This window comes from Ambystoma mexicanum, chromosome 4q, assembly GCF_040938575.1.
Source record: "Ambystoma mexicanum isolate Mex_15411 chromosome 4q, UKY_AmexF1_1, whole genome shotgun sequence".
Taxonomy (NCBI): domain Eukaryota; kingdom Metazoa; phylum Chordata; class Amphibia; order Caudata; family Ambystomatidae; genus Ambystoma; species Ambystoma mexicanum.
Window position 1 is genome coordinate 1,315,340,208 of NC_090928.1, and position 15,160 is coordinate 1,315,355,367.

Below are 15,160 nucleotides of genomic sequence, written 5' to 3' on the forward strand. Positions count from 1 at the left end.
AGATTTTTGCATGGAGGGGGTTATAGTGCCCATGCTCCAAAAAGAGTTAAAGAGATGCACCAAAGGTGGTAATAGTTGATGCCTGAAGGTTTTGTAGAATCTAGTGGTGTATCCGTCTGGTCTGGGGGCTCTGGATTTGGATTACATCAATTTAACATACCGTTTGGTGGTACTAACAATGTATTTTTAATGTTAACACAATGACACATTAGCTGAAGTTCAATGTTTTTTTAATCACCATTTCAGTCAGTTAATGAACACACTTGAGTAAGGTTTAATTTCGGCATCTGAGCTTATTCAGGACCAATTTCCTTTGGTAAATATTTTGCCAACTATTCCTTCTTGGAATTCATAGAGAGCGGCTAAGACATCATTACACCCACAACACTTTCCTTTTAGACCAAAGGCACCATTTCATTTCCACATTTGCACAGGTTTTACTGCCTCTCTGCACAGCGAATACTTCTATTCCATTTGCCCTTTCTACTGTATTCATAAAATGTCACATTTGACACTTTCCAATCCCTTCACACCAAACCAATTTCTTTTAAAACAGTGATTTAACAGTGGACATGCATCCTCACGTATGTGATTGTACCGCACCATGCCGACCCCAGGGAACTATCTACTAACCTTAAGTGCTCCAATAGAGATAGGAAATAGTGTAATACACTAGGGGGGTCCCGAGGGGAAGAGCTTTCCACTAGAGACGGGCAATAGTGTAATACTCTAGAGGGGGTCCCGAGGGGAAGAGTGTTCCACTAGAGACGGGCAATAGTGTAATACACTAGAGGGGGTCCCGAGGGGAAGAGTGTTCCACTAGAGATAGGGAATAGTGTAATACACTAGAGGGGGTCCTGAGGGGAAGAGTGTTCCCCTATAGATAGGCAATAGTGTAATACACCATAGACAGTCCTGAGGAGAAAAGTGTTCCACTAGAGATAGGCAATAGTGTAATACACTAGAGGGGGTCGCGAGGGGGGAAGAGTGTTCCACTAGAGATAGGCAATAGTGTAATGCACTAGAGGGGGTCCTGAGGAGAAGAGTGTTCCACTAGAGATAGGCAATAGTGTAATGCACTAGAGGGGGTCCTGAGGAGAAGAGTGTTCCACTAGAGATAGGCAATAGTGTAATGCACTAGAGGGGGTCCTGAGGAGAAGAGTGTTCCACTAGAGATAGGCAATAGTCTAATGCATTAGAGGGGGTCCTGAGGAGAAGTGCTCCACTAGAGATAGGCAATAGTGTAATGCACCAGAGGGGGTCCTGAGGAGAAGAGTGTTCCACTAGAGAAAGGCAATAGTGTAATGCACTAGTGGGGGTCGCGAGGGGGGAAGAGTGTTCCACTAGAGATAGGCAATAGTGTAATGCACTAGAGCGGGTCCTGAGGAGAAGAGTGTTCCACTAGAGAAAGGCAATAGTGTAATGCACTAGAGGGGATCCTGAGGAGAAGAGTGTTCCACTAGAGATAGGCAATAGTGTAATGCACTAGTGGGGGTTGTGAGGGGGAAAGAGTGTTCCACTAGAGACAAGCATTAGTGTAATTCACTAGAGGGGATCCTGAGGAGAAGAGTGTTCCACTAGAGATAGAAAATAGTGCAATACACTAGAGGGGGTACTGAGGAGAAAAGTGTTCCACTAGAGAGAGGAAATAGTGTGAAGCTTAAGAGGGGTTCCTGAGGAGACCGTAGTGCCATAGAATTTGTTGCAAAAGTTAAACACTGCAGCGTTCAGCAGGGAGGGTGTTCCAGGCATTCATTTCATGGAAACAAGCATTTTCCCCCCTAAACGAACATGGCCTTTTCACATGTATTGTGCCAAGCTTAAGTCTTATTACCCATATGAGAATCCAGCTTCCTCCCAGTGTATTAAGGTGGGCTTCAGATAATTTACATTAGGAATGTTTTAATCCTTATGCTTTGAATTTGAAAGTAAAATTACTTTATAGCGGTACACAAATTGTATTCTCATTCCTAGTAGATGCATTTTGTAAATGAAGTAATAGACAAATGATACCTCTTGTAAGTCACGCTTCTCCGAACATAGAAATTAATGTAAAATAATACATGTCTTTTTTCTTTACAGTTTCTCTACAGATCATAGGACGGTTCACCCCATATATCCAATGAGGGCCTATAGTTATTGATTCAATCACTGAGTCTTTAAGCTGTTTCAAAATGTTGGTGCCCATTAATTTAGGTACAGTGTTCCATAGGATGGGTATTTAAAACAGAAGATTTTGGAATATACCAGAAGGGATGCATTTCAAACAGCAGAGATTTAACCGACCATAATCAGTCACTAGTCGTGTTCCAAAGGAAACTGGGAGCAGCTGTGCAGGCAGGTTCCTCACAGTTTTAGTCACTAGCCAAACTCTGTCCCATTGAAGAAGCATCTCCTCCCCTCTGAAGCTTCAATTGCAGAGGAGATTTCTCCAGCTATATGTCCTGTCTCCTGGTGGATAAGACCATCCTGTGTACTGAAGTCCTCCCCATATGAAGTGCACTGAAATGGACGCTCAAGTTTATGTTTACGCTGGTGTCTAATAAGGTTACAGCTCAGACTGAAGCTTTTTCCACATTCTGTGCACATATGAGGTTTTTCACCGGTATGTGTTCTCTGGTGGATAGTAAGAGATCCCTTCTGAGCAAACCCTTTCCCACATTCGATGCACACATGAGGTTTCTCACCTGTATGTGTTCTCTGGTGGCTAGCAAGCTGCGACTTGCAAGCAAACCGTTTCCCACATTCAGTGCACTCATGAGGTTTCTCACCTGTATGTGTTCTCTGGTGGCTAATAAGATATCCCTTCCTAACAAACCCTTTCCCACATTCAGTGCACTCATAAGGTCTCTCACCTGTATGTGTTCTCTGGTGGATAGTAAGATATTCCTTCTGAGCAAACCCTTTCCCACATTCAGTGCACACATGAGGTCTCTCACCTGTATGTTTTCTCAGATGGTTAATAAGCTCTCTCTTCTCAGCAAACCCTTTCCCACATTCAGTGCATGTGTAAGGTTTCTCACCTGTATGTTTTCTCTGGTGACAAGTAAGCGCTCGTTTCTCAGCAAACCCGTTCCCACATTCAGTGCACTTATGAAGTTTCGCACCTGTATGTGTTCTCAGGTGACGAGTAAGAGCTCCCTTCCTAACAAACCATTTGCCACATTCACTGCACTCATGGGGTCTCTCACCTGTATGTGTTCTACGGTGGATAGTAAGATTTCCCTTCTGAGCAAACCCTTTCCCACATTCAGTGCACTCATGAGGTCTCTCACCTGTATGTGTTGCCAGGTGGGCAGTAAGCTGATGCCTCTGAGCAAACCCTTTCCCACATTCAGTGCACTCATGTGGTTTCTCACCCGTATGTGTTCTCTGGTGCCTAGAAAGTTGACCCACATGAGCAAATTCTTTCCCACATTCAGTGCACTCATGAGGTTTCTCACCTGTATGTTGTCTGCTCTGGTGGATAGTAAGAGTTCCCTTCCGAGAAAACCAAGTCCCACATGCAGTGCACTCATGAGGCCTCTCGCATGTATGTGTTCTCAGGTGGCCAGTAAGTTCTCCCTTGGTAGCAAACCCTTTCCCACATTCAGTGCACACATGAGGTCTCTCACCTGTATGTGTTCTCTGGTGGATAGAAAGATGACCCATCTGAGCAAACTCTTTCCCACATTCAGTGCACACATGAGGTCTCTCACCTGTATGTATTCTCTGGTGGATAGAAAGATGACCATTCTGAGCAAACTCTTTCCCACATTCAGTGCACAAATAAGGTTTCTCACCTGTATGTGTTCTATGGTGGTTTATAAGATGTCCCTTGCGAGCAAACCCTTTCCCACATTCAGTGCACACATGGGGTTTCTGGCCATTATGTACTTGCTGTTGGCAGATAAGTGTATCATGCAAGTGGACATTATTCCCAGATTCAGTGCACTGATAAATATTTTCCCTTGTGTCCTCATGTGGGAAATATGTATGTTCTTGAGATGGCAACGTTCTCCACATTCTGTGCACGTGTGAGGTTTGCTCACCAGTTTACTTTGTAAGAGGACCCTTTCCACTGAACCTTTTATACAATTCAGGGCACAGGTGATCTTTCTCGTCTGGAGATAATTTCTGGTGACAACCCAGCTTTTCCCCCTGAAGCTTTTAAAATATTTAGTGCATGGATACTGTTATTTTGAATTTACTGGGGTTTCAAAACAATGATTTAAACAAACTACCCTTACATTCAGAATGTGTATAAAAGAGCACTCATGTGTGTTCTCAAAGGAATAATATACAAAACAAAAAGACTTGTATTACTGCACATCAAGTACTGTTGCTATCATTATCAAGCACTGTTGCCATCATTATCAAACACTGTTGCTATCATTATCAAGCACTGTTGCCATCATTATCAAGCACTGTTGCCATCATTATCAAGCACTGTTGCCATCATTACCAAACACTGTTGCCATCATTACCAAACACTGTTGCCATCATTAGCAAGCATTGTTGCCGTCATTATCACACACTGTAGCTATCATTAGTTTGTAAAGCTGGTTTGAAGGTTTGCAGTTCATTAGTCCAGGGAATTTTACAATGACTGTTGTTGCATTTTCCGGGCCATCAATCACCTATTGGAATAACAGGAGAGGCACATTATTAGTTTCAAGATGTTCACAAACTCAGGCATCACTTGTAACATGCAGACTGGTACTCAGTAGTAGTGATGTGCATTAGTTAATTACTCACATAGTAACTAACAACACCTTGAATACTACGGTGCCATCTGGGGGGAACATGAGACAGATACGGGGCATGAGCTTGGTTCCTGTACTTAACATGGACCCATCTTACCTTGGCAATGGATTAACCCCTGATAGATATCCCGGGACTACCATCATTTCACCACACGTCCTGATGAAGGCCTGCTCACCTAGCTGCAATTTACAGCTGTTTTAGGCCGAAACACTGTTGTGTCGACGACTATACTTCACATGAACAGTGCACAGTTCAAACACTGTTGTTATTGTGACTCTTTTTATGTTATGTCAATGATTGTTGATTTCTGTCTTCATTGCACAACTGCTCTGACAATCTTTTGCTGTTGTATGTTTGTACATTAAGATCCTCTTTTGGCACTGATCATACTCATTTGTATTGTTTCTCTAGAATTCCCCTTGGTACTCTATCTCAAGATTATTAAAATACACCAATGTGAAATAATGTATGTGTAGTTACATTTTGATATTTGAGAGTTGAGGGACCTCTCACCCTGAAAAATTGTGTTTTGTTCATTCTAGTTTATCTACCTGGGTCTTTCAGGGTTTAGCCAGGTGCCCTAATATTTAAATCATCTGCTGGGGACAGACACCCTGATAGGAGGCAGAGTAGTGGTGCTCTAGTCATAACATGTAATGTCACAGAGGTGATTTTCAGCAGGAATAGTGTCATTTTTATTTATTTCAAAGATTTTAGCACCCAAGAGCATAATGAGTCGTTTTCAGGAGGGGACACTCTGTTTCATTGTTAAGGAGTGTGTGCGAGTGGTTATGTTACTTGCCAGTTTCCTGCAGTCCGATCCATACCCCTTCGTTTTGTGGATTCTGATAATTGCAACCAAGGTTCAATCTCAGAAAGCCCCTGAACCCTCTGTGCTGTGAACAAGACATCACTAAATGTTGAAGGTTAAAGGCTGGACTCCAGCACAGCGCGCAATACAAACAAACCCAATTTAATTTTTTGGGAAATAGTAATGCCAAAATGAAAGAAAGCTTTCTCAAATACTGATTTCAACCAGAATACATTCCATCACTTCCAACTGCAAAGCCATAAATGTAATGTCTGTTCATTCTTGGGGGGCTGAGGGGACCTCTGCTAGTAGAGGGGGCCAGGGGCTATGTAACCCCAGATGCTTGTTTTGGCAGCAATTTGCAGATGCTGTTCTGCCAACACAGACCCACAACAGATTCTCCCCGCCATTGTCACCCGGTGCCTAAAGCGAAGCGGTCTTGAAGCCATCATGTAATGTCTGGAGCCTTCTCTCCCGGCACCATCCAGCTGTGTGAGCAGAGACCAATGAAAGACTTGTTTGCTAGTCCAATGTGACTCGTGAATTTAAGAATGAATGTGTACTGGAGGTGTGAGGGGAGCATTTGGTGTGTGTGTGTGTATGGGGGTTTGCCCACTATAAAAAAAATGCAACAAAAATTCCAGGGGAGGAGCCATCGCATCGAGATGGTCCAGATCCCAATATATACTGAAATTACTTTAAACCAAAAAGTTATGTAAGCCTAGTGCTGAAAGTATAATGGTTTAGGTTTAGTGCTGAAAGTATAATGGTGCAAGTCTAGTGCTGAGGTATAATGGTGCAAGTCTAGTGCTGAGGTATAATGGTGCATGTCTAGTGCTGAGGTATAATGGTGCAAGTCTAGTGCTGAGGTATAATTGTGCAAGTGAAAGGGGCCCCTACGGGTCCCTCGCAATATGGAAACAAGGCAATAACCATCCACGAAAGGATGCGCCAGACACAAGGTTCAAATTCCAATTGATAGGGTTTATTGCAAGCAAAAATAGTCCCAATTGGCCAACTGTGATCTCACGCCCCACGACGTGTATTCTCTAGACCTCGAGGGACGCAAGAGAGCGAATTACGTACATCAGTTACATATATACAAAATGCATATCATACAATCAGCAAAGTCATGTTCAACACCCCTCTGTATTAAGTTCCTTTGAACTCGGGATGACGATAGACATATCCGACGCGTATGACGATTATAATGCTTTCGATGTCTATTCTAGTAACAATGTGTAATTAAAAAGTGCAGAGGCATCTTCTAGTTGTTGAACAGAACACGGTGCTTCTGTTCTTGGAAGCAAGCTGCCCACGGGGGAAGAGCCACATTCCAAGCTTTGCTATCTATGGGGTGCTATTCGTGTCCTGGGAGCCGACACGCTCTAAAGGGTTTTGTGAGGGGGGGCCGTAAGAAGAGCATAATTCAAGCCTTTAGCTGCTTTATTCTAACATATTCTCTACCACAGTACGAGACTGGCTGGCAGCTGTGAAATGATTAAATGCCCTGCAGCTCTCCCTCAAGGCTACAGAGAGGGAGCGTGGGCATTCCTTTCTGGGCTACTCATGCGGAGTTTCAACGAACTCCTCAGTCCCACGACCTTGCCCTTTCATCTTCAGACAACAATATTAACAGTTGAGCAGAGTAAGCAGAATTTGCAAGAATTGCAAGCTACAAAGCAGTTTTAGACAGAAAGCAATGAGCAATGGTTAACAAGCAAAATGGCGATTCTGGCTACGTTTAAAATGGCCGCTTGTTCGTCAAGCATAGCAGTCTGTATTTCTATAATTCTGTGCATAAGACGGTTGGCCTTCGGCCATCAAGATACGTCCATCATTCAAATGAAGGGTATTCACTTTTCCAGATTGACACAAGTCTAATGCTGAGGTATAATGGTGCAAGTCTAGTGCTGAGGTATAATGGTGCAAGTCTAGTGCTGAGGTATAATGGTGCAAGTCAAGTGCAGAGGTATAATGGTGCAAGTCGAGTGCAGAGGTATAATGGTGCAAGTCTAGTGCTGAGGTATACTGGTGCAAGTCTAGTGCTGAAGTATTATGGTGCAAGTCTAGTGCTGAAGTATAATGGTGCAAGTCTAGTGCTGAAGTATAATGGTGCAAGTCTAGTGCTGAAGTATAATGGTGCAAGTCTAGTGCAGAGGTATAATGGTGCAAGTCTAGTGCAGAGGTATAATGGTGCAAGTCTAGTGCAGAGGTATAACGGTGCAAGTCTAGTGCAGAGGTATAATGGTGCAAGTCTAGTGCTGAAGTATAACGGTGCAAGTCTAGTGCAGAGGTATAATGGTGCAAGTCTAGTGCAGAGGTATAATGGTGCAAGTCTAGTGCAGAGGTATAATGGTGCAAGTCTAGTACAGAGGTATAATGGTGCAAGTCTAGTGCTGAGGCATAATACTGACCTTCTAAATAGAGGCTAAGCGCCAAGTGCAAGTGGTTACCATACACTTCATAAAGTTCTATGATTTAAGGGTTAGCCACTGAAAACTAGCCATGCAGCTGGCCTGCTCTTTAAATGATTTCTCTGTCAGCGCAAATGGACACATTACACCCTGTACCCACTTTAAATCTAACCTTAAATATAATCAAGAAGAAGGTACCAGGGGGTGCACTGATGAGAGCAGCCTCAGCGCAACTCTCCAGCATCAGGGCCTAAAAAAGTGGACTGAGCCCCCACCTAGAGACCCCCACTGTCTCAGAGGCTTCACACCTCCCCTCCCCCTCTCCCGGCTGCAGGGGAACTCCAGCAGCACCCCTGGGTGAAAGAACGGTTGAAATCGGCCTGTTCTTGCCGAGAAACGAGTAAGGACCCAACTGGCACAGGCGAAAGTGTCCCTCTCCATGTGTCTGACGTGTTGGAGGGGGACGCACACAAAGAAGAGAAGCCGCCGAGAGAAGCTCAGAGAAGCAGGCCAGGGCTGGAGGGGAGACGAACATTCGCGCACCCGCCACCCACCCCCTCCAACGGTGAGCAACCAGTTGAGAGAGCGGTTGGGGAGGTGAGGACTCCCCCAGTTGTCACCAGGGCAGCTGCGAGCCTAAGGGAGCCGCTCAGCCTGGGGGAGGGGCTCCCTCCATATCACTGAGTACAAGGCGGAAGATTGGGTCAGGGTTGGAGGTGAGATGACCCCTCTCCACCCACCCCCTGTGAAGGGCGAATCAGAGGAGAGCAGCGGTTGCGGAGGTGAGCGACCCCTCCACCCCCCCATCTGTCTCCAGGCCGGCCGGGCCACCTGGGGGAGAGATCCCTCCGTCCAACCTAACGGCGGGAGCGGAGGCCCACCCCACAATATCGGGAACACAAGGAAGAGAGCCAGCTAGAAGATAGCTGGGACAGGTCCGGGCGGGCATTGTGGGAGCACCACTGCTGCACTGTGGAACAGGGGCGCGCCCCTGACAACATCTTTGAGCAAACACCTCATTTTTTGTGGAGCCCAGGACATGTGGAACTGGTACACAGTGCTATAGGAAGGGGGCCCCGTGGGGCAAATCACTATTGGAAACAGGCGGCTGCCACTATTGATATAAGGCATTTATAACGTGCCTATACACAAGTGTTTCAAGGCGCGATGAGGCAAGGGAGGGGGAACAGAGGGAAGACTGAGACAACGATCTTACTAGGGCAGGTGGCATTGAGATCGCGCAAGTGTACGGGAGGGGAAGAGGGGGAAACGTGCAGAGGGAAGGGGGAGGGGGCAGTGCATTGTATAAAAAGTAAAGTAAGTAAAGCCAAGTTGAGACAATAAATACAAACTGGGTCTGGACACACCACGCAGAAGGAGGGAGGCAGCCAGGAGTGACAGTGGGCACAGATCTGGCATAAGGAAAAATAAAATAAAAAGAACTAGGGGCATTTAGAGAGAAGAGTACTCCCACCAATATGGGAGCCCTTACACACGGTGCAATAGCCCCACTCCCCCTGGAGCCAGCAGTGGCTAGCGCAGGGAACACCAGAGTGGAGAAGCAGATTAGCCTGGGGCCTAGGGATGCCTCAGAAAAGGGACGTAAGAAGGCGCCAAGGGCATATGGAAAGGGAGGCCCCCCTCTCATGCAGAACCCCCCCTGCACCTAGCATGGCACCCCGCCAAGGATAGAGGAGACAACCCATAGCCCAGGGGGAGTCCACCACTTGACCTCAGGCGAGGATCCCACAGCCTCACAGAGAGAAGCCACACACGCGGGATACCTGCAACAACCATCCACCGGAGCCCAGTGGGAGTGAGCCTGGGAGTACTGCCTCCCCCCCCCCAGCGGCAGGAAAATCTGAGGAGGTACTGGAGGGCGAAGGGAGAGACCCGGAGTAAGTGCACGAAGGAAGGTATACACACAAGGAGAGCCAGGACAAGACACAGAGGGATCCTGGGACCCCGGCTCCACTCTGGGATAAACAGCGCTGGTGTGGGCCCCGTAGGTCCTTTCTGGGGCATGTGTCTGCCTAGTGGGGAACCTACCCACAACCACCGTTAAGTGATGACACCATCCTTATGGTGCAGGAAAGAAAGAAGGGATGGTACGAAGAAGAAGAAGTGCCCCCTTCTTGCCCCCACCTGCCCCATGGGGCCCTAACAGTGTCAAGTGAACACGGCTAAGGTGAGAGCCCCCAGGAATCACATCTGGGGCGTGTGCCCGCCTTAGGAGGTACCAAGCAACGTGGTACCCAACACCCATAGGGGAGAGCGGATATGGACAAGAACCTTCCCATCCAATAGAGGGGATGAAGGAGGTGTTCCTGGCACCCACAACCCCTGCCCCCTCGCCCACCACAAGCACCCAAGTGTCCCGGACTGTCGGGGCAAAGACAGTGGCGCGAGCCAGCAACTGACTGTAGGTCCCCAGAAGTGGATGAATAGGACCTTAATAACGATTTAGCCAAGCAGCGGGAGAACTGGGGCGGAGACACGACCCAAACAAATAAAGTAATGCTTCACCCTACCCATAGACTGGAGAGAAAAACTTGGACACTTTTTGAATACCAGAAACCAGAGCTGTGCAGAGCAATGTCTAAACCCACCATGTCAGAAGTGGAGTGCGATGCCATGCCCACCAACAGTTACCTGTAATTGTTGTTCTCCAGCATGGATCTGGCATGGATTCACACGCTCATGAATATTCCCTGTCGTCAGGCTGGGAATCCTCGGTAAAGAAAACAATCTGTTTCAGTTTAATTTCTGAACTGTCTTTCCCGTAACAACCAATCACTGGTCTCTGGGTCATACTGCCCCCAGCCAATGACTGCCCTCTACCTACTTGGATGTCATTGCAGTGTTCAGCCCTACTTGGAAGGAACATATTGACCACTTAGGATATGTTTTGCAGGCTCTTGTTTGAGTAGTAGGGGTGGCCAATTTTGCACAGCTTGTACACCTTGCTAGACAATGGCCTGGTTTCACTTCCTCCTACCTCATGTCCAAGGTAGACCACTTTACTCTGACCAATTTGACTCTTACTCGGCTTTATGGTCAGATGGGCCTGCTCAAGAGCCTGCAAAACATATCCTAAGTGGTCAATATGTTCCTTCCAAGTAGAGCTGAACACTGCAATGACATCCAGGTATGCCATGCAGAAGTCCTCCATCCCATTCAGAACATGATTCACCATCCTTTGGAATGTAGCAGGTGCTTTCTTTAGTTGAAAAGGCATGACTATAAACTCCTGGGGTTGAAAATGCAGTTTTCTCCTTGGCATGGTCTGCCAGAGCTATTTGCCAATAGCCGGAGGTTAGGTCAAATGTAATGAGGTACTTGGCTGCACCAAATCTGTCCACCAGCTCATCTGTCCTAAGTAAAGGATGGGTATCAGTCGCGGTGACTGCATTAAGGGCTCTATAGTCCACACAGAATCTCAACTCTTTGGATCCTGCCTTTGGTACCATCACAACTGGGCTAGACCATGGACTAGTAGAGGGCTCTATTACCCCGAGATCAAGCATCTTGTTGACCTCTTCCTTTATGTGGGATCTCATATGGTCTGACATTCTATAACCTCTGCTTTTAACAGGTAGACAGTCACCAGTGAGAGTCTCAAGCTGGCCCCAAGGGTTCAAGCCTGGTGAAAGTGAAAACAGAGGGTCAAACTGATTTAAAAGAATTCTGCACTCCTCCTGCTGTTCCAGTGTCAGATCAGAAGAGAGATTTGACTCCTACCTTACCATCTAAAGGTTGTCACCTGAGGAGGTCAGGTAGAGGCTCACTCTCCTCCTCCTCCTCTTGAGCAGAGGCTAGAAGCAAAGCTCCCAATTTTGATCTAGAGACATAGGCCTTTAGGCGGCTGGTGTGAAAGACCCTCGGGGCCTCCTTAGGATTGCCTAAGTCCACCACATAATTGACTCTCCAAATGTTCCCACAACCTTGAAGGGTCTAATCCATTTGTCCTTTAATGCCCTCTGCCTTGTAGGTAACATAACTAGAACTAGCTGGTCTTGAGTAAACTCAACCATGTTGGCCCTCTGGTCATGCCAATGCTTCACCAGAGCCTGACCTGCTTTCAAGTTATCTGAAGCTTCTGTCATCATGTGTCATCATGTGTGTCATTCTCCTTTGGAGACCTAACACATAGTCAGTGGGCCTCATTACGAGGTTGGAGGTAGCCATGGCGCTATTAGCGCCATGGCTGCCTCCAAATTCGTTCCGACTCCGCCCTGGTGAATGGAGCAATTACCGGACCATTCCAAGGTTGGCGGGACCGGTAATTCCCCATTCAACAGGGCCCTTCCCCATTCCCATTTGAGCCCCCATAGGGCTCAATGGGAATGCGCTAATAACGGTACCGCAAATTGCGGTACCGTTATTAGCTCCAGAGCCCCTTTGCGGAACCTGTCCTTAACGCCTGGAAAAACCAGGCGTTAAGGGAGGACCCGCAAAGGGAACTCGTAGTAGGGCGGTAAGGGATTACCGGCACCGGTGCCCTTACCGGTGCCGGTAATCCCTTACCGCCCACCTCGTAATGAGGCCCAGTGACTGTCACTGGCTTGTGGGAAGGAGCACTCTGCACTCTACAACCCTTTCTTGATTAGGGCCAATGGACCTCTAACCAGATAACCATAGAGAAGCTCAAAAGGGACTGAATCCAACCCCTTCCTGAGGGACTTCTCTATAAGCAAAAAGAAGGCATGGCAGTAGAAGGTCCCACTTTCTTCTAAGGGGTTCTTCTAAAGCACCTCTTCATCGTTCTATTAAACCTCTCTAACAACCCATTGGTTTGAGGATGGTAGGCTGTTGAGAACTTGTAGGTCACTCCACAGGCTTGCATGCAGTGGGACATAAAGTTGGATCCCCTGTCAGAGATAACCTCCTTAGGAAAATCTACTCTGGTAAAAATACCAAGTAGGGCCTTAGCCACTCCCTGAGCAGTAACAGTCCTCATAGGTATGGCTTCAGGATACCTGGTAGCATGGTGTATCACAACCAAGATAAATTGGTTGCCTCAATATGTTGGAGGATCTAAGGGACCAACAATGTGCGACAGCTTCTACAGAATGTATCTACATCAGATCCCATCTTGGGCCAGTAGAAATAAAGAGAAATCCTTTCCTTGGTCTTCTTAAAGCTTAAGTGACCAGCCATAGGAATCTCATGGGCTAACTGTAGAAACTGAGGTCTCACCTCCTGGCGCACTACAAGTCTTCCATAGTCTCCTGGGGTTGACTCAATAGGTTCACTGTAGTGGAGGCCATCCTCCCAGTACAACCTGTGCTTTCCTGGCCCTTGTTGTTCCAGCTGGGAAGCTGCCTGTTGGTGAAGTCCTTCAAGAGTAGGACCCGCTGTTTGACCTCTGCTGAAGTCTGCCATACAGGGGCGACCTTCTGCCAGTAAAGACTGTAGCTCAGGATGGTGTTTAGGATCCAGATCTCCAACAAGAGGAAGGTCTTCTTCCAGCTCTGTATCATCAGTAGCTGACTCAACCTCTTCTGGTTGGATCTCACACTCAGCCTCAGCTGGTGGAGTAGACACTGGTGTGACATTGGACTGTCCCCTCAGGCATGTCCTGGTTTGATGCACAGGAGTGCTATCTTTCTTGTTTCCTGAGACATTATGTTTCCCCTTTGTCACTTTCTTCCTGGAAATAGAAGTTGGCTTTTCCTGTGGACTGGATGTTGTAGGTTCTTCTGTAACAACCCACTGAGATTCATTTAAAGTGAACTCTCTGGCCTTCATAGTCTGCTCCTGCTTCCTTTTACTGGGAGGCCTGGGGGTGCTTGATACAACTCCAAGAGTTTTTAAGTCATTCACCAGCAGGACTATCCCAGGCACCTCACTTTGTATACTGACAGGCATTCTAACAGTCATATTGTTGCACTGGATGAGAGATCATAGTATTGGGACCATCTGGATAGGGCCTCCAGCAAGCTTAGTGGGGCCGGTGGGTGCCTTGGCAACATCCTCATGTTTAAAAAAGGTTTCATCCACCACTGTGATGCTGGCCCCAGTGTCTCTAATGGCAGGGGTCTCCTGACCATTTACAAGTACACTGTCCTTGTAGTATTCTTTTGTGTTATCCGGTATACAGTTATACACATCTACATTCTGCTGCTCCCACAGACCCAGGGACAATAAAAAAAACACTGGCAGAGACTGCAATCGGGTCTTCAGTCAATAGGTCAAAGTTTCCACTTGCCATATGTACTTCTCCCTCAGGGATGAAGGCTAAGGAGGCAGTGTGGACTCCTGAAGGTTTACCCTTATATCTGGGATCCCCTTTCACATGGTCAGTTGCCCCACAAGCATAACATTTTCCAAATGTTTGGCAAATGGGGGCTTCTGCTGACCTCCCTCTGGTTTGGCACCAGAGATTTCAGTAGACTGAAGTGGTTTCTCATGTGGCTTACCCTTCTTATGTTTGTGGCCCTCTTTTGGAAGGGAGGTTTTAGAATTCTCTTTGTCATCTTTCTTGTGCTGCTTCCCCTCATCCTTTTTATGAGGGGCCCCAGAAATCTTGTGAGTAGCTCTGTTGGCAACCCACAAGTCAGCAGCGTTTGCTAGCTTCTGGGGATCAATTTCTTTTGAATCAGCCAAGTGCTGTCTCAGCTCAGGAGAGCAGGCATCAAAAATAGACTACAACAAAAACAGATTTCTCATTCCTTCAAAAGAGTTCACTCTGTAAAGCTTAACCCAACCATCTAGGTTTTTGAAACATTCACACACCCAGGTAGCCCATGGGGTACCATCATTCTTTTTGAGGGTCCTAAACCGCTTAAGGTACTAGGAAGGAGTTTCCCAAATCTAGCTATCAAAGCTAGCTTCACATTTTCATACTCCAATCTTTCAAATTCCCCCACCTCCATTGCAGCATTAGTTGCAACCTGTGGGAGCTTAGACAAAAGCCTAGAAATCAACCGATTCCCTGTTGAAACTCTGAATCCCATAGTTATATTCAAAAGCATCAACCAATCCAAATTATCAAGTTTCACATCATACAAAGTCACTGCTTCTTTAGGCATGCAAGGTCTCTTTGGACTGGAAGACATAGAAGACTCTGGGATAGAAACATTTTCAAGTGACAATTTCTTCATTTGAAGAGCATGTTGCATTTCCATTTCACATTGTCCTGCTGCTTGATTTTTGCTTGGATTTGTAATCTTTTGAATTCTAA

At 46.6% G+C, this 15,160-nt stretch overlaps 1 protein-coding gene across 2 annotated transcripts in view; it reads right to left on the reverse strand.

Annotated features, from left to right (window-relative positions):
• Nucleotides 1–213: 213 nt before the first annotated feature.
• Nucleotides 214–15,160, reverse strand: part of LOC138468429 (zinc finger protein 615-like) — a 99,027-nt gene continuing 84,080 nt past the window's right edge. For both annotated transcript variants that reach the window (XM_069608988.1, XM_069608987.1), the window contains one exon: nucleotides 214–4,619. In XM_069608988.1, the coding sequence (XP_069465089.1) occupies nucleotides 2,362–4,005 (1,644 nt within the window). In that variant the 5' untranslated portion in view covers nucleotides 4,006–4,619 and the 3' untranslated portion in view covers nucleotides 214–2,361. The remainder of the gene's footprint in view (nucleotides 4,620–15,160) is intronic.